Here is a 20,123-nt window from a genome sequence, read left to right on the forward strand (position 1 = left end):
ACCAGTTTTTTGTTGTTATTCAGTTAGAGAGGAAAACATAAAAGAGCTCCATTATTTTTGATCCAGAATAGCTACAATAAAAATGTTATTTGTTTAAAAACTTTTAAAAATGTTAAAATGGCACTACTTGAAATATTTCTTCCTAATTAGGTTCTGAAGATTGTTTTCACATATTTGACCAAAAAGAAAAACAAGAGCGAGACTTTTAGATAGTATCAGCTTTTAGATTTTTTAAAAAAGCAACTCCTTTTACAACAAACAGTTCTTTGAATGCAATTATCCAGTAAACTGAATGGCTGACAAAGATCTGAATGGTCATGATGTCCAAGGTATCAAAGTATGTCCCCGGGGGCAGCTGGGTGGCTCAGTGTATTGAGAGCCAGGCCTAGACAAGAGGTCCTAGGTTCAAATCTGACCCCAGACATGAACTAGTTGTGTGACCCTGGGCAAGTCACTTAATCTTTATTGCCTAATGTTTAACGCTCTTCTGCCTTGGAACCAGTCCACAGTATTGATTCTAAAGTGAAAGATAAGGGTTAGAAATTTTTTTTTTAAAAAGTATGTCACAGTTCTTTAAATATATCATCAATAAACTAAATTGTTGACAAATATTTGAGTAGTCATAATATTCAAAGTATCCATGTATAAAGGAACTAACATAAGGGCTTCTAGCTTAATGGAGGTAAAACAAATAGATTTAGCTAGATATAAGTAATATCTTACAGAGTATGCATTTTAAAATGTTAATTGTAGGTGGGATTTCATAGCTGACTTCAGAGAAATAGCAAGGATAGAACTATTTCTAGTCTACTAGAAATTGTTTTAGGTCAGCTGGAAATGTGATGACCTTGCATAATTTATTTCTCTAAAAGGGGTGGCCACAAGTTCTAAATGTTATGAATTTGTTAGAAAATTCAAAAGTAAAACAAGAGTGATAAATTACTGAAAGAATTGGAATATATGATTGCTATATGAAGTCAATGATTTCTGAAAGATAGTGAATTTCCATTGCTGAAATGGAATAGGGCAGATATCCTGATTTCCAAAGAAGGGAAGAGAAGAGTTTACAAATAAGCCTATAAACTAGACTTTTAATTTCTGGGGAAAAAAAATCTAGAGAATATTAAAAGGTTAGTGAACTAGGAAAGGAAGCAAATTGTCACCAAGGACCAACATGGCTTCATCAAGAACAGGCCATACCAGATATTCCCATTTTCTGTTTTTATGGCATTACTAGAATGGTAGAGAAATACTGTGAATGCAGAAACTGTTTAGATTTTTAGCAACTTATGTGGGAAAATCTTATTCTTACGGACAAGGCAGACAGCGATAGAATAGATAGTGGTTCAAACAAGGTGACTGCTTGAAGGACTAGAGCCAGAGTTCCATATCAGCTTACAAGAAAGTATCCACTGAAGTAACTGCCCCAGCAATTGGCTTGGACTTGTATTCAACAGTTTAATCAGCCCTGAATAAAGGCATAGTTTGTACTTTTATCATTCTGAGGGATAAGATCCCAAAATCTTCCAATAGGCTACAAATTGAACAAGAATAAATACGTGGGTTAAAAAGATCAATTTCACATGAACGCTGTATCAGAGTTCACATGAAAAAAAGCTGCATGTTGTGGTGGGCTGGTAACTCAATATGAGTCAACAGCAGCCTGACATATTAGCTGAAACGCTAATGTAATCTTTGGCTACACTGACAGTGTGGGTTTAGGGAGGTAAAAGTTATGCTGTACTCTGTCTTGGTCAATTAGCCAGTCATCAAGCATTTATTAAATGCTTAATAAGCATCAGGCACCGGGGATAAACGCCCTCGCCTTTAAGGTGCTTAGATTTTAACTAGGGGAGCCAACATATGCATAAACAAATTATTCCAAATGAATACAAGATAATGGGGGAGGAGATGAAGCTATGAGCAGCTGAGAATTAGGAAAGGCTTCATGTAAAATAGAGTACCTGAGTTGAGCTTTGAATGAAACTAAGGATTCTAAGAAAGGATTGTGAGAGAATGCATTCCAGGAATGGGGAAGAGGGCAAACAGTGGATAAATGCACAGAGATATAGAGATGTGAATAGCAAGAGATTGGACTATAAAGGATGTGGAAAGGAGTAAAGGAGAAGTTTGATCAAATCCTACCTGGAATATCTGCTTTGTATTCAACTTAAAAGGTTTCAAAGGAGATTGTAGTAAGATTAGATTTAGGGGGAATCATGGTAGCTATTTTCAAGAGGCACATAGAAGAGGCATTAGACTTATTTTGCTGGAACCAAGAGGCAGAACTAGGAATAAATGCTGAGAAGTGACAAGTTTATGTTTACTGTAAGGAAAAAACTTCCTAACAAAGCTGTTCTAAAGTGAAATAGGCTATCTTGTGAAGTAGGGTTCCTCCTCTTGCCCCTCACTGGACTCCCAAGTCTTCATGCCAAGGCTAGATGACTTTGTTGAGTATGAATGTAGAGGAGGATTCTTATTCTGGTAGAGGTTTACCTAAATTGCTTCTACTGTCATTTTTTAAGGAATTCTAAGATTCTGTGAAATGTTAAATACAAGTTTCCAAACTATGTTATGTGTTCAATCTGATACAGTGTAAAACCACAAAAATTAGTTGGGAATACTTATTGATAGTTTAAATTCATTTTACACCTTTTCAATAAAAATGTTCATCATTAAGACCCTTGCATATTTCACTTCAGCATCATGTTTATCATCTAAGTTGCTACAATGATTCAACTTTTCTGCCTTGACTTAAGATTATTATTTCCAGTGGCTTAAAATAATTTTTTTTTAGTCAAAATAGTCTTCTATATCAATATTTGGATCTAGCAAATCCTCTCCATATGCCGAAAGGTTCATCTGGTTTAAAATCAAATTTTCAAATGTTTCTTCCAAGTCTGTTTCACCAATTAGAATGGCTCCCATCATCCGTCCATTTTGCATGACCACTTTGACATATTCTTGTCCTTTGGTACATCTCAACATTAATTCATGATCTAAACCCAAGCCTTGGGCATTGTACTTTCCCAATAATACAACCTGAAAATAGAAGTAACAGTTATATTTCAATGCATATTTAAATTTTAAAAAAATCTTAAGTTGAAATAACTACATTATTACCAAAAATTAGGAAAAATCCATGAAATTCAATGAAAATCCTTAGTCTTGAATGAAAAAAAAGTAATAAAGCTTCCTTTTCCAGTAGTTCATGTGTTTGAAAATAGTCTATTCTTCATCTTAAGAGTAAATACAAATATATTGGCTATAAAATGCCTGCAGGCTAATTAATATCATGGCTTGAATAAAAGCCATAGTCAAAGTATCAGAAACAGACTTAACATAGAATGAAACACCTTAAAACTGACGTGGAGAAAAAGCCACATTTATATTAACAAATAAATATAAGTGTATTTATAAATATACAAATACCTGGGGATGGACAATAGGGCAGATTGAAGATGGAATGAGACTAAGTGTAGGTTGATTTCTAAGGATGTTTCCAAATAAAAATATTATCTACAAGAAGAGGACAAATGCCACTTTTCAGGGATGTTTTATGGGGAATTCTTATGGAATTCAGGGAGAGAGGTGGGTGTACAAATGAATTTTGATGTCTATTCCAATTTAAGAATTTGAAGTTCATTTTAGATTAAATTTAGAACTGGTAGATTAACATTATTTGAGCCAAAAGTCAGGTATAAACATTCTGTGTACAACAAAATGCTCCATTTGATAACTGATTATAACAAGATATCTTACCTTATAGTTAAAAAATTTTGTGACATGTGCAAAAAGTTCAAAACTGAAGTCCATGTCAATAGAGTCTCCCAAAGTATCGGCAATCATGCATTTTGCTGCATAGTTTCCCATTTGTCTAGCTTGAGTCCATAGCCTCATCTGAAAGCGATATAATTATATTTTACAATTTTTCATGGGATATAATACAGTTTATGATAATGCTTATTACATTATCAGGTTACATTATCCTTACATAGTTCAGATCATTTGCTAAAACTAAACTAAATTGCTTTAATGAATTAAAAAACTAACTGATTTTGATAAATTTTATTTCACTTCAAATTGGGGAGAATTTTAGAATATAAGAAAATTAAATATTGAAATGCACTGCTTTTGTTATAAGAGGCACTATATGCAATAATGGGCAAACTATGGCCCAAGGGCCAGATGCAGCCCCCTGAAATGTTCTATCCAGCCTAATCTGACTAATACGATGATTGGATACAATATAATGAAACTTCAAAAGAAGTTGCCTTAGAAACAGACTGACAGATGAGCATTTCCTTTCCTTTGGCCCCCTCTTTAAAAAGTTTGCCCATCACTGATCTAGTGGATAAAGAACTAGCTTTGAACACAAGAAGTCCTGAGTTTCAGATCTTAATTCTGACACTGACATGTGTGACCATGAACAAATCTCTTAACCTCTCAGTGATCACAGTTAACTTTGCAAGTCACATTAGTGTTGATCTTCATCATCAATAATAAAAATTCCACACTAGGAATTCCCTACACTGAAGAAAAAACACAGATCCAAACCTTGACACTCCTCTCCCCAACTCCTACAGAGAAAAAAAAAAAGCACAAAATATATTCTTTATATGACACTAACACCATACTTAAAAATATAACAATACTCTAAATAATATTGGCTGTGGGGACTTCTTTCCTTATTGTTAATATTTGATATTTCCAGCAGGATCTGCAATGGCAAGACCAGACTGGTGAGGGCAAAGAGAACTGAGAATAAACCAATTTTGCCAATCATTTGTCACACTGACATTTCTAGAGTTTCCAACTTAAGAGCCTTTGAAAAAATGCCTTGGCCTAGGTCTGAGGGTTTAAAAAAATACAGCTTAATTTCAGGCCTTTAAATAAAACAAACTAATATTTTCTGATAAAGTCTAAGTAGAAAAGATTTAACATAAAAATAACTTTTTAATTCTTTATTATAGCAGTAAATATCCTAACACTTTAAAAGGGCTGTATATTTCATAAAGAGGAATGTAAAGAGAAAAGGTGAGACTGTGTTCTCTTCCAGATTGACCAGGGATGTAAAGATGCCATTCTAAGAAATAACAGGTGGTAGCAGTGTGAATTGAAGTAGATCTCGAAAGCTCAAAAAAGAAAAAAAAAGGGAGATTTCTTTTTTTTTTTTGTTTAAAACCCTTAACTTCTGTGTATTGGCTCCTAGATGGAAGAGTGGTAAAGGTGGGCAATGGGGGTCAAGCGACTTGCCCTGTGTGAACAGCTGGGAAGTGTCTTGAGGCCGGATTTGAACCTAGGACCTCCCATCTCTAGGCCCGACTCTCAATACCCTGAGCTACCCAGCTGCCCCAAAAAGGGAGATTATTCAAGGAGCTGTATCCCTAACTGATATATAGCCATATACTACATATGCCCACCTTACTAAAGCCTCCATGGAGAGTCTTTAGAACCATCACCACTGTCCGGATTTCAGGGGAGGGGGTTCTTCATGAAGTAAAGGGAAATAGGTTTCTGGAGTCTGAAAATTATAATTCTTATTAATAGGCCCATGAAAATGTTTCACATGATGGTTAGCTTTAGCATTATTTGTAAAGTAATTACCATAAGTCTAACTTCAATATATCATTGTAATGTGAAAGTGACCCTGGGTTCTCATACTTATATCAGCATTGGCAACCTTTTAGAGTTCACATGCCCAAACTGCTTTCAAACTTCCTGTGAGGTCCCACCCCCTTTTATAAACCCAGAGAGTGGAGGAAGTGCTCACACTGTGGCTGTTGGGCAGAGGGGTGGGGCATGTGGAGGGGGAACAGAGCAGCCCCCTCTGGCATGCTGAGTTACATGTGCCACATCTTCGCCAACACAGGCTTATACCATAAATCCTGGAAGGTCTTATGGTGGATGCTTAAAAGTTTCAAAGATGTATCTTGTAATAAGGAAATAGGAAGTGGGAAGATAGGATTAACTCTACCTTGCCCATTTTTAAATTTAATCACCAAAAGTGTATACACCCCACTTATCCTCAAGTGGGGAAGGTCTGTGACCCACATATTCAACAGTGGGTGATGAATCAGAATCGACTGACTGCCTCCTGGGCAGGCCTAAGCAAAGCTTTAATTGTAATTGGTACATGTAAAATGGAAGGAAGGCACAGGAAGTGATGAAAGGAATGGTCTTTATAAATTGCAAGAAGCTCCTGGGAAAAGGGTCTTTTTCCTTGAACTGGACCCTGGAAAAGCTCAGGTTGAGGACCGTGGACTGCTTTATATTTCTTCTTATAACTACCACCTCTAAACTGAATATTAGATATAATTATAAATCTAATTTTACCAAATCTCATTCTTTGGAAATAGAAACTTTATCATCTATGTGAGTATGAGAGGGAGAGGGGGAAAGAGAGAGGGGGGTAGGGATGGGGAGAGAGAGAGAGAGAGAGAGAGAGGGAGAGAGAGAGAGAGAGAGAGAGAGAGAGAGAGAGAGAGTCAGTCTGTGTGTGTAGAGAGAGATTGATTCTCATGATGGACAAATCACTGAGTACTGGTTTCCTTATTTCCTTATTTATAAAATAGGGAGTTGCAGAAAGGATAAAATGTGAAATTATTTTAAATGTAGAGTGCTATATATCTAATATTATAATTTTGCTTAACTCAGCACAAGTAACCTTTATGGAAAAGGTCTGTTTGAACAAAGTGGCTCTACATAGCTTTTCTGATTATAAAACCAAAGATACATTCTCTAGTAAAAATTAAAAAAAAATTTCCTAGCAAGAATCTGTTGAAAATTTGGTTTCAGAAAGGATTATAGAGATGACAAACTTCATGGAAATTAAAATCTTTAGCAAAACTTTTAGTACTTTTCCTAATTCTGGGATTTTCTACAATCTTGTCACACCATAAAAATTTCAGCTATATGTTAGAATCCTTTCACTAGATAGACTATCACACACTTTGCTCTTTGATTTTTTCTTAAATATCAATTGCTTTTATTTATGTGTAAATTTATATTGAAGCTTGGCTAAAGAAAATGAGAATATTTAGGCTAGAGAAGATGATTAGTGAGGAAATGATAGCTATTTTAAGTATGTGAGGGGATCCTAAAAAGAAATGGTGTTAGGCTTGTTTTTCCCTAGCCCTAGAGAGTAGAACTAGGAGCAGAATGTAGAAGTTTGTAGTATAGAGAGAGGGGGTCATATAGTTTTTTCAAGCTTTGGCTGAGTTCCAAAAAGCAGTTAGGGGTTTGGAATCTTGAGGGAAGAGGCAGTTGGTTTGGGTCTCCCGTGGAGAGAGGTTGTCTAACCAACTGAGCTGCCTCCTTACCTATCTGTAGAATTGATATTTAGCCTAGCTTTGAAATATTTTTTTAAGAAATTGTTATTTTGGATAAACCCTTTATATCTTCCTTCCCAATATTATTTCCTACCTTCCCTCCCTTACCTTATATGTCAGTGGAGTTAATAAGGAGAGTAATTAGAGAGGAGTTCAAATCTGTGAAGGGTTAATTGTTATTTGACAGTATTAAATATAAAGAAACTAGTTAGTCATCATTTATTCCCTTTAGATATCAATAGCATCTTGTAAGCTCGAGTTTAGGCAGGTCCTTACTCAGACTTCATCTGCCTCCCTTCCCCCACCTGAAGTTCCTGAGACAACTGTTAGGGCTTTCCTCAATCCACTTTCCTGACAAATCATCCTTTAAAGATAATAAACCCTTTTGTGTTTCAACAGACCTATTAGTATAATTTGTCTGTTAATTATTAAGTGAGGGAAGAAGAGGGAAAGAACCAACATACTCTGCTTGAAGGGAAGCCGGGGTATCCATCTTAAAGGAAGGTGTAACTTCAAAACAAGTCCCTTCCTGTGAAATTAACTAAACCCTGTTTGTTAATTTCAGTTTAGTCTATTTCCCTCAGACTGTGTATGAGTCTAAGTCCCAGTCTGTAAAGCCTGCTGTTTGTCTGTTTAGTTTAATTTCTCCTCTCCCTGAAGATCTGTTTCCCTTCTGTGTTATACTCCTGACTTCAGTCCTATTATATCCTGAATCTCCTTAATCCCAGCCTACCTGTAACCTAGATTACTCACTTAGCAAGTCTCTGACAACCTCCTTCCAAAATTCCCTTATCCCACACACCTTTCCTCAAATTATCCCCATTACAAGTTGCAGAGATCAGCTGGATAAAAAGTAAAACTTTCCCAACAATCAAAGAGTACAAGAGTAGAAAGGGCCATATTAAAAGTGGCAAGTCCCTAGCCTCTTCAAGTAAAGGATACATGACACCTTGTTGCAAATTTGTAGAAAGGATTCCTATTTTCAGGTTTAGGTTGGATTGGATTGGATTAGCAGTTACCAAATTTTTTGGTCTCAGGGACCCTTTATATTCCTGAAAATCATGAAGACTTCCCAAAGAGTTACTGTTTATTTGGGTTATGTTATCTATTCATAAGTATCATCTTAGTATTATTACTAAAATAGTTTTGACCTTCTGGACCCCCTGACAGGGTCTCAGGAACCCCAGGATTGCAAAGGGTCTGCAGCAAATCACTGAGAAATGAATAATGTAAACAAATTCTTTTAAAGTGGCAATTCATTAAATATGGAACAAAATAAAAGATAGCCAGGCCCCAAAATACTTAATTTCTACTTTCCACCATTGGAAACAGATTAAATTTTGGTCTGGACTTACAATTATATGAGTATGAGGAGTTTTTGGTCAATGCAACTCAGAGGCAGGACTTTCTGCCGTGCTGCCAAAACAAAACAATTTTTTACTCTCAAACTTTGAAAGAAAAATAAATTTAAGGAAAACCTCCACAATATTAAAAAAAATCTGACAAAAAGACATATTGGCCTGTGCCAACACTAGGATTACCTCATTAAGTTTTTAATGATATAACATCCTCTTCAGTGACTTCCTTTTAATCATTCATAGAAAAAATTAGTAGGATCAACAGTTTAAGTTATAGTAAAGCATAATATTATACAGCATTGGTTGGCTTACCTGCTGCCAGACTGGACTAGGTTGCCATGATGCAGTACAGATATCACCTGCAGCATAGATATTGGGAAGTGATGTGTGCATATGGTCATCCACTTTTAGGCCACCATCTTCACCTAGCATAAACTAAGGATATATGCAAAAAAAAAATCACAAAAATAGAAAATATAGCAAAGGAAGGTCTTTTCCATACTAAGCTAGAAAAAGTCCTCAGTACACAAATCCAAAACAATATGAAGAAAACCTCCAAAGCACTATTGAGAATTCTTTTAGACCACCTTCTAGCCATCTATTTCTTTCTAAAAAAGAAAACACATGCACCTTTAAGGATTTCATCATTTACTCTGAAGTGAATAATGTATCTGGGTATTTCTTATGCACACATAAGGTTTAAGGGTTAATCAAATGAAAGGCAGACCCAGTCACACAGTATAGCCACCCTTCAAAATTCATCCCTTGAGGCTCATGTCAATCCTAATATTAACAACCTAATTTTAAATACCAAGATGAAGTAAATATATTACACATTATAAGTAGAGGGATTTTTACGTGGAACTGAGAACTACTTAGGATAATCAAGAAATTGGTGTTGCTATAAATTAAGAAATAAATATAGCCAAACTGAAAGTCATCAAAGTAGGTGCTAAAAAAATTTCAAAACCCAGTTTTGAGGCAAATTTTGCATGTTATTTGAATTAGACTTTTGTATAGATATTGCTAATATACCGCTACATCCCAATAATTGACATTTTTGGATAAATATAAAATATCTCCTTACATTGTTGCCATCAAGGAAAGGCTTAATATTTGGTATGACCCCAGTTGCACTGACAATAAAATCACAGCCATATATCTTCTCATTGGTCAATTCTACATATACAGGCCACGTATCTAAAAACAGTGAAGACTTCAACTCAGAATGTATAAGCAGTTCAGTAAGTCATTTACTTAGCACTAAATGGGCACAGTACTACATGAACATAAAAATATAAAAAAACCTGCAATCAATAAGCTAAAAGCCAGATAAACTTTAAAATGCTGATGATTAATTATTTAAGAAAACAATTAGGCATAATTTTGCATCTAATTCACAAACTCAACTAGTTTGGTTTCAGAAACCTTTCAGGAGAGCACTAAGTATACAATGTATATCTGCCTACATTAACAAAAAGTAAATCATAACCAAAAAATTATGGTACTTTCAAACATCTTTAAATTCTGTTTTACTCGTACTTCAGTTGGATTAAAACACCCATTTCCACAACATACTCTTTCTTCAATGTCTCATTCAAGTTATCTGAATAATCCTTTTTCCTATAAAGGAAAAACTTTCTGAGCAAAATGAAATTGAGCCTAGCACTGACTGAGTGTAATGGTTTAAATATGGAATATTGAAATAAATACTGAATAAATAAATACTGAAGTAATGATGTACAAATTTTTAAAAATTAATTGCAATAATTTAGTCAATCCATATTTATATAATACCTACATATATAGATATTTATGAGATTATCAAATGCCTAAAATATAGAAAAAGCAAAATAGATCATAAACAGCCATAGCTGTTCTTTCAGTCTTTACCTTTATCAGTTGACTTATCTTGACAATCTTTAGGAAAAGGTAAGGATGTTTTCTTCAGTTGCTTAAATTCTTCCAGATGATAAATTTTTTTAATTTCACACATAGTTTCAATGTGAACTTTGTGGGAAAACTTAAAAAAAAAAAGGAAACTTAGTCACTATAAAACATTAATATCAGGAATAACAAAAATTTATTTGTAGTATTTATAAATCTTTTAATAGCAATATTTAGTATATCTGGAATGTCCTTAGTTGCCTGCTCAAGTCTCTCCCCCTTAGAATCCAACTCAAATATAACTGAAGACACTCCTTCCACTCAGACTTTATATAGTACATTTAAAAATTACAACACAACATGCTATTATGTAATATAGCATGATTTACTTTATTACATGAGTTTTCTAAGCCAGGAACCATTTTGAAGCTAAATGTTACATATTTCCCAGCTCTAAGAACAGTGTTCTAACACACAGCAGACACTTAATGGATGTGATTGTGTGTTTTTTTTTTTTTTTAACAAATTAGGATTGAGGATTAAGTTTAAAAAACCCAGTTCAACTGAACAAACTATTAAACATTTTAGTTATCCTTAAGTTGAAGAAAACATTAAGGACAATGAACTTATTTTTACTTATTTCAAGAGATAAAACATCTGGTAAACAAAAGGGCTTAAGTACACTGAAGAATTTAATTTGGAATCGCATAATAAAGACGAATAGACTACCAATGGAATCTGGACTACTTTTAAAAGAAAATTAATAACTTTTGATATAAGATAGTTTAGAGATTCAGCTACTCAAGGCAGGAGAGATAAATCAAATGCTTTTCGGGACTATCAGTAGACAATGAGAGAGTAACTGTCTAGAGCACTATTTTAAAAAATATTTCATGTATTTCTCAATTTGGGGCAATATGTTAAATTTGCATTCAGAGAAATTAATCAGGGAGGGAAAAATATATACCTCTTTTGTTCCTTTAAGATTTAAACCTTCATGCCAATCAGGTCCCAAGGCACTGCCTAGATTACCAGCATTGGCTATGGCACTTGCTTCCTTTTCACTTTCTGAAAAGTCAAAGTCAATGTGCAAAAATCATATATGAGTCAAAGAACCCCTTGATGTGTCCTGAAGCTCAGGTTTAGGTAATGCAGACCAAGTTTCTCTTAACTCCAAGTTGCAAATGCTTCCCAATTCATCAATTTTCTCAATTTTATGGCATGTACCTGCATTCTATTTCATCCACACAGATAGTCGTATTCTTGCTCACAACCAATATCAAATATCTCAATGATCAATAACTATGAAGTTTTCTATTCTTAACATAAATTTCTATCCTTCCATCTCTCCTTGTGCCTCATTCCTCTTAAATCTCTTCTTTCAGTTTATTGTGATTTTTAGGCACTATACCTCTCACCACTCTCCTAAACCATTTCAAGTACTTCACAACAGTGTCTTCACCTTTGGTTTCCCTCGCCTGCTTGACCCACTTTGTTTCTAATTCATGCTTTGTAAACTATAACTACTGGATTTCCTCAACTATACACTTTATTTATATTTTAGTATGCTACCAAATGTACACAACCATGTCAATAGTGTTAGCTACAAATTTTAATCTAATTTCACCTGAACTATTAACTGTTGTGACTCAATCCACTCATTCTTCCCTAATCAACTCTTTTTTTTTAAACCCTTACCTTCTGTATACAATACTGTATAATGGTTCTAAGGCAGAAGAGTAGGCAATGGGGGTTAAATGTAGGAAGTGTCTTAGGCTCCCTTCTCTATTCCTGGCTTTCAGTCAACTGAGTCACCTAGTTATATCCCCAATCAACTCTTTATCAAACTTCCCACAGTAACTTCTGAATCTTAGCTTCTCTTTAAGTTTCCTATCCCACATCACCATTACCACTCCACTTGCTCTTGCTTCAACCCTAGAGCCTACTTTAAGCAGAAGAGACCATCTAAACATAAGTTCACTCTTTTATATGCCTTCAAACCCCTCAATATTAACCTCTCCTCTCATTCTCTCCTCTTTTGTTCTAGCTTCAGAGGAAGAAGAGGATCTTTTTCTTTCCCAGGGCAACCCCTGAACTAGTGCTACTGATTTCATAAACTCTGGGAGCAAATATAATTTGCTGCTTTAAGTGTTATACATTCTCTAATGCTCCCACCACACTGAGCTAGGAGAAGACATATTCCTTTTCATTGTTATTTTCAGGCTCTCTAAATATTACTGAATGTTCCCTGACAAAGTAACCAAATCGTTCCAGATATTAAGGAAAGGGAAATAACAACAAAAAAAATTCACCTTCTATTGTATATCTGGTTCTCTTACATGTAATTTTAACATCAGATTTTTTAGACAAGAGCTCTGAGGTCAAGAATTCTGCTGCTCCAGCATCAAAGAAAGCATTCCCAATTGCTTTGTCTTTAATAGCCCAAATCACTTCACAGCCTTCAATTTCATAACTGTAAGAGGACATTAAACATAATCGGTATAATTATAAGTGATTTGCCAAAAGGAATATTTAGAACTATTAAACAATAATTGATTATTGGACAAAACCCTGAGAAAACATCCTGAGTCAAGTTGGAAAAAGAATGTGTAACAGGTAACAAATCTTTAGAATAAAAAGCTTATTGTAGATTTATAAAATAAACTTATCCAAGTCTAAAAGAACTCATAAATGACCACTTTATAATAAATACAGGAAAAATCCTATTACGGTGAATATTGCTACAAAGAAGTTTCTAGGTAACAAATCTATTTCCCAGTGACATTATGGTGTGATACAAAAAGTCACAGAATTTATAGTTAGAAGACCTAGATTTGAATTCTTGTTCTATTGTTAACTATATGACTTTGGACAGATTGCTTTATCTCTCTTATTCTCAGTTTCTCTACATGCAAAATGAAGGGACTGGACTAGATCTCTAAATTCCACTTCTGCTCTAAATCCACTAACCCCTATTCCTATATATAGCATGCTATAGTATGCTAATTTTGTAAAATAAATGATTATTCTAATAACCTTCACTAAAGTTCTATTCTGATGCCTCACTAGGAGAGGCAAGTCTGAATTCTTAAAGGCTTTGCCAGTGGAATGCAAGCTCTTAGAGGTCTTACACCAAGTCTTGAAGACTGCAACCACAGATTCAATGACAGATTATTATTGTAATTTAAGGGCTGGTTTAATTAAATTCAGAGAAGTTCATCACCAAGTTGGCTATAGGATGATGAAATATTCAGATATGGTAACTCTAAAGATCATCTACAAGGAGGCAGAGAGGTTAAGAGTGGATTAAGAATCATACATCCTTCAAATGATGAAGGAATAGAGAAATAATCTGGTAATAATCACTCCTCTAATGAACAATCAAGCTTTCCTTGTCTAACGGGTTCTCAACTGATGTCCTTTATTACAAGGATACAAGGATAATAGTAACATATCCAAAAATACTCTTAAATTCTTCTCTATCACCCAGATAATAGATCACATGGCCACTTTTTGAAAAGAAAGTCAGAAATAATAAAGGAGAGAGTTGGCTAGGCTCAAACTTGTAACTTACTGAATATCATACAACTGCCCCACTAGCACCCATACAAGTAGCATCGTAAGAGTGTACTCCTAGCACTCCATCAAGTCACAAGAATTACAAAGGCTACATTGAGGATTTACTTTCTTAACAAGTAAAGGCAGGGGATGAACCCACAATCAAAATTCTTGCCAAAAAATCATTTTGTTTCTTCCTTAATTTTTAAACAAAGGTTCTCAGCATTCCTGCATCTTCCTTGAAGGGGTAGCAGCATTAGTCTCAACATCTGTCTCCTTTAAGCCTTGGGTTATCGCAACTTGTTCAGATATTTTATTCCAAATGGATTTACTTCGAGCTTTTATAGTCCAAATTCTGACCATCTAAGAAGCATATTCTATCTATAACACTGTTTCTATGAAACAAATTGTCCCAGGTAACACTGATTCACTCAATGTCCTGTTCTTATAAAACAGTTAATGAATAAATAAGTGATATTCATGCCAACCAGTTTTAGATGGGGAGGTATAAGGGAAAATCTGGTCTCTTTACTGAATCTATCCACCAATCAGCCTTCCAAGTCCTTTATTTCAAACACAAATTCCTAAATATATGCCAAAAACAAAGTCATCACAGAAAAAGATTCAGGAAACTGGAAGAATATGATGTAGGTGGGATATTCATACAAACTCCCTCTTTCATTTGACAGGTTAAAAGGACTTTTTAATGCAAAAGGAAACATTGCTAATGCTTTTTGTTTATTTTTGGTTTGTTTCATTTCTAGACTGCAAAGATTGAGAATGTGTTTTTAGCAATTTAATTACTAAAGAAATGATTTGAAATTCTAATGAATTTCACTACAATGGCTTTTGTCTTTTTTAAAAAGCAAAACTAAATAAAGCATTAGCTTCTTATATGTGGTTTTACTACGCCATTATTATTCTTAATATTCATACATAGTTGGCAGTGTTCTTATTTCTATCTCAAATATACATACGATATAGAAAAGTTATATGACATGCCAGGATCAATCAATAAGTAGATGGCATAAGGAAAACTTAGGACAGTTGGATCCAGGCAACTGGCCATCTGTTTTAGTTAAAAGCAGAGAGGACCCCTTGCCTTATGCTCCAAGCCTATATCTGTGGGGTTCCTCTTTACCAGAAAATAAAGTTTACAGTGAGTGATAACAGATCTTGGGGAATGCTTTAATTTCTATAAGACAACTAATGACTCCTAGGCATATAAAATAAGATTTTTGAATAAAAGGGTTTAAAACACATATTGATACACTTTATAAAAATGTTTTCGTATTGCATTGTGAACTGGTATCTACCTTTTATCTGAAAAAGTTCCAACTTTAAAAAATGTATTAAACTGCAAAACCATTAAGTGTAGTGAACCTTTAGCTTACAGGCTACAAACACTGTCTATAAAACTTAATTATTTCCCCAGTCTCATAAGATAATGACTTTTAATATTAAAATGTATTATTTTTCAGTTAGATTCACTATTCCTTAGTTAAAACAAATGTGAGCTTTACAAAGGATGAATCTGGGAAAGATGGGAAAATGGTGCTTTTGTTTTTAAGATGACACTAAAGCGATAAAAAAGCAAAATAGTGAGAAGAGATAGATAATGGATAACTACATACTTGTGAAATTATGAAAAAGTATGCTATTTTGAAGTGTACCATATTCACTAACTCTTGGAATCCAAAGCTGAATCCCCCAACCCCTTTTTTTCCTTCAATTGGCATTCCTACCAATAAACAAAAATAAAGAAGATACTAACAAGATACTAACAAGTATTATAAAAGTAGTAACAAGTGAAAGAAGGATTTTTTCCAATTTAAAGAGGAAAAAAGTATTAAGTAAATGAATGAAAAATACTATGAAAATTGATATAATCATAATTAAATCATGTTAGAAAAGGAATACATATCGAATATATATTTTAATCTCAGAAAAAAAAAAACTGATCATTCAAAGTTGGTCCTCCTTGAACTGATTTAAGAAAAACTAAATACAGAATTCTTCCTGATCTTTACCTATGTAACTACTCATTTAAATCACACTTATTATTTGTTTGATATATATGTATACCTTTTAATCTTTTCTCGTCTTGTTTATTTTATGTCTGAAATAAAGATACTTATAAAAGTAGCAATCTGTCCTAGATTGTAGGTTCTCCGTGGATATAAACTCATAGGATTGCAGATTTAGATAGAAAGAACTTTGTAGACCAATTAGTCTAACTCCTTCATTGTATATTTGAGGAAATCAAGGCCTAGAGAAGTTAAATAATTTGGCCAAGGTCAGACAGGCAGTAAGTAGAGGAAAGATCTGAAATCACATTCTCTGACTCTAAATTCAGCAAACTTCCCACTGCACTAATTTTACTGCAAGTTTCTTAGATAAGAACTATATACAAGCAGCTGCTTAAGAAATTATTTGAAGTCAGGCTAATGAACATTCAAGAAACTTTTCACCTTTATTTTATCATATTATCTTTCAATTGAAGACCTAAACAATATTTATTTTTTCTGCAGAGCAAGCCATTAATCTGGAACAATAAGATCAATAACAGTAGCAATGCAGGGCTTTAAATATGGAAGATGCTTCATCTTGTATATCTCTTACCTTCAAGGAAGCTACTCCCTGCTGAAAGGGAAAGAGTAAATTTTCATATTTTTGAACTTTTGGGTATAATCTAGTAACTTAGCATAGAAATCTAATGCAAGTATTATAACACCCCTCCTTACTCTTAGCCACAATCTTTCATCGCAAGAACAAAGCACAAGGATAAAGTCAATCAAGGTTTTATTAACCAAAGGATGATATGTATCAGTAGCCAAATTCTTTGACACTTATATACAATACAATTTTGATGAATTGAAAATAATCCATGTTTACCAAACTTAAAGGACCCTTAATAATAATAAATTTATTTATTAATAAAATCAGAATTTTATTAAGCACTGATATTCTATATTTCATTTTCTGGTTCTTACAATATCTGGAAACAGCAAGAAAATTGCTATCTTTGAAAATTAATAAAAATATTTCAAATATATTTATCTAGCTAACAGTCTTTTTACTTCCAGCTTGTCAAAAAAAAACACTTAAAATCCCAATTTTTATTTGCTTATTAAAAAACCTTTACCTTCTTAAATCTATAAGAATTTCTGCATTCTTATGTATAGAGAATATTTAATATTATATAATCATATAATATGTAATTAATATAGAATATGTAATATTCTACAAGAATAAGTTATAAGGCAGAAGAGTGATAAAGGCTAGGCAACTGGCATTAAGTGACTTGCCCAGGGTCACAACAGCTAGGAAGTGTCTGAGGCTAAATTTGAACCCATGACCTCCTAATTCTAGGCCTGGTTCTATCCACTGAACCACCTAGTTGCTCACCCCACGCTACTTATTAAGAATCGTAAAGTATACTTACACTAACTCAAGAGCAATACCTCCATTTCCAACAATTGTTATTCTTTTAGCTTTAGCGAGTTGTTTCTGAAATTCCTATATTGAAGAGAGAACAATCAGAAATCTTAGAATTGGCAAAACAGAAGCAATAGGCAACTATAGAAATTTTATAGCCATGTGTTTTGTTTAACTTGTAGAGGAGCCCTAGTACTACCCTACATTTCCATTTTGTAAAGTCCCAAAAGCATGTGTTCACCTTTTCCTTTAGTTCTCCTCCTTTCATCAAACTGATCTCACAGGATAGTTGCGAGGTTCAAACAAGATAATTTATGAATAGCTCTATAAAACTTAAAACATTACATAAATGATAGCCATTATTATCTTATGCTATGCCTTGATATCTTCTACCACACTTACTGTAACTTTTTACTGTACTATATATATTGTATAGTTCCTTCTTATGGACCTACCAATTGGTCTATATTTTATACTCTCTTTTTAAAAAGACTTTTTGTTTTTAAAGGACTCCCTCCCTCACCTAATCTGGAAATATAGTGTCCACAAATGAGCCTCATCTCAATACTGAATGAGGAAAGTTTTAAACTGCTCAGTTTTTCCTACAAAGGCAAGTGGCTTACCACTTTTGACACTTTCCTTCTCATTTTCCCACACTAATCAGCATTGTCTTCCTTATCCTAGTTAAATATTTTCAGAATGATGGACTTGTCTCATGCTAATCTAATAGGAGACATAGCTATAATTTAGAATGAACTAATGGTTCCAACTAATTTTTTTTTTTATTTTGTGGTCCTGAAAGGAAAAACAGGACATCCTCCTTGCTCTGTAATTAGAATTGCATTAACTATAACCTGCACATCCCTGTTAAGGGCAATAAGAAAAATTAACATTACCTTTTGAGTGATCAAAAACAGAATTGCTGGTTATAACAACTCCGGAAAGCCCATTACAGTTGTTGTTTACTTTTATGGCACTCAAATTGTAAAACTGTTTTAGTCAGTACTTTGATCAATTCAGAGTTAGTCTAATAGATGATTATAAGGCTGAAAATAATGTTTCATTTATGTTAGTTCAAGACCATTTTAAGTATGCCATTTCAACTCTACCTAAAGAAACTGGATGACTCCTTAGATATTTTAAGAATTCTGAAAGGTCAACAGAAACACATTAAATGAATCATATGATTTAGGTAGGAGTTGCTGATGTTAGAAAATGATATTTTAGGATTTATTTTTTGAGGAAGAAATTTAATAAAATATAGAACTGAAATGAATAGTCTTGAAGAACTTAATTTTTAAATTCCCTCCCTAAAATAATGATTTAAAAATCTCTTGGAATATTTGCTTTATGCCTGACACCCTTGATAAAAGTATAGTCATGAAGTTAAAACACAAAGCATAAAAAAAAGAAAAAACCCCAAAACCAATGCATTTCAGAGAAAATCCCCCCCCCAAATTTGAATTTAATTTATAGAAGAGAAGTCTGAGGTAAAACTTAGCATCAAAGTATTAAATATTAGGGGGGCAGCTGGGTAGCTCAGTGGATTGAGAATCAGGCCTAGAGATGGGAGGTCCTAGGTTCAAATCCGGCCTCAGACACTTCCCAACTGTGTGACCCATTGCCCACCCTTACCACTCTTCCACCTAAGAGCCAATATACAGAAGTTAAGGGTTAAAAAAAAAGTATTAAATTTTAAATATAATCGTAAAGATGGTAAGCTATATGGTATCCTGACAATATCAGGAGAAACTAAGGAAAGCATCTACTAAGTTGCATACACTGTAGCAAATTTACAGGACAATGACAAAACACATAAAGAATGGGCAGGTATCAATAAATTAGGATCTAAACTGATGAAGAGAATATTCAAATGGATGATATCACAGGTACATTTGAGTACTTTTCATTTGTAAAGGTAGTTGAAGTATTCTTATCTGTGTCCTCTAAATCCTTCACTGGGAGTCTACTCAATAAATGTCAGTGACTTTCCTCTAGATCTCCTGAAATTTCATGGGGTACAATATGCTACTATCTCTCATTCTCACCAAATAACTGGCCTGAATGATTTTCTATTTATGTAGATTTTTCATAATATCTTTTATGCTACTATTTATTTCCACAGAATTTTGGTTTTGCTATGTGTCAGGGTTTTGTGATGCAAACACTGACAGATCGTTTCTTATTTTTGCTTTTGCTATCTTTCTAGCTTCACAATAAAATGCTTTTCAGATGCTCTGGTTTAACTGATTTATAGAACAAACTAAACAAAACATCATTTTACCTTCCACTTCTTTTTTATGGTAAAATTCTACTCATAATCTTGTACTATCTATCACCAAAAGCTTTTGCAAATGACTATGTCCTAAACTAATGTTGCCTTTTGCTGCCATGTTTTTGCACTTGAAAAGGAGATTACATATTTGCTGATCCAGGAATTCTAAACCATACTGGTTTTCTCATTTTGGCAACTACTTTATATTACTTAAATTTACATAACAAATGGTGGAACTTTGTGTTGTCATTTGTTTCTTTCTTAATTTACTGTGGG

The 20,123-nt window shown here is 33.8% G+C and overlaps 1 protein-coding gene across 1 annotated transcript in view; it reads right to left on the bottom strand.

Moving 5' to 3' along the window:
• Positions 1–516: 516 nt before the first annotated feature.
• PYROXD1 (pyridine nucleotide-disulphide oxidoreductase domain 1) overlaps positions 517–20,123 on the bottom strand; it is a 28,309-nt gene continuing 8,702 nt past the window's right edge. Inside the window, exons 6-13 of the mRNA XM_044679069.1 lie at positions 17,580–17,653; positions 12,889–13,049; positions 11,544–11,644; positions 10,583–10,712; positions 9,777–9,889; positions 9,002–9,124; positions 3,763–3,900; positions 517–3,042 (exon numbers count right to left, since the gene is read on the bottom strand). Of these exons, the coding sequence (XP_044535004.1) occupies positions 2,794–3,042; positions 3,763–3,900; positions 9,002–9,124; positions 9,777–9,889; positions 10,583–10,712; positions 11,544–11,644; positions 12,889–13,049; positions 17,580–17,653 (1,089 nt within the window). The 3' untranslated portion in view covers positions 517–2,793. The remainder of the gene's footprint in view (positions 3,043–3,762; positions 3,901–9,001; positions 9,125–9,776; positions 9,890–10,582; positions 10,713–11,543; positions 11,645–12,888; positions 13,050–17,579; positions 17,654–20,123) is intronic.

The sequence above is a fragment of the Gracilinanus agilis genome, chromosome 5 (assembly GCF_016433145.1).
Source record: "Gracilinanus agilis isolate LMUSP501 chromosome 5, AgileGrace, whole genome shotgun sequence".
In the NCBI taxonomy this organism is placed as follows: domain Eukaryota; kingdom Metazoa; phylum Chordata; class Mammalia; order Didelphimorphia; family Didelphidae; genus Gracilinanus; species Gracilinanus agilis.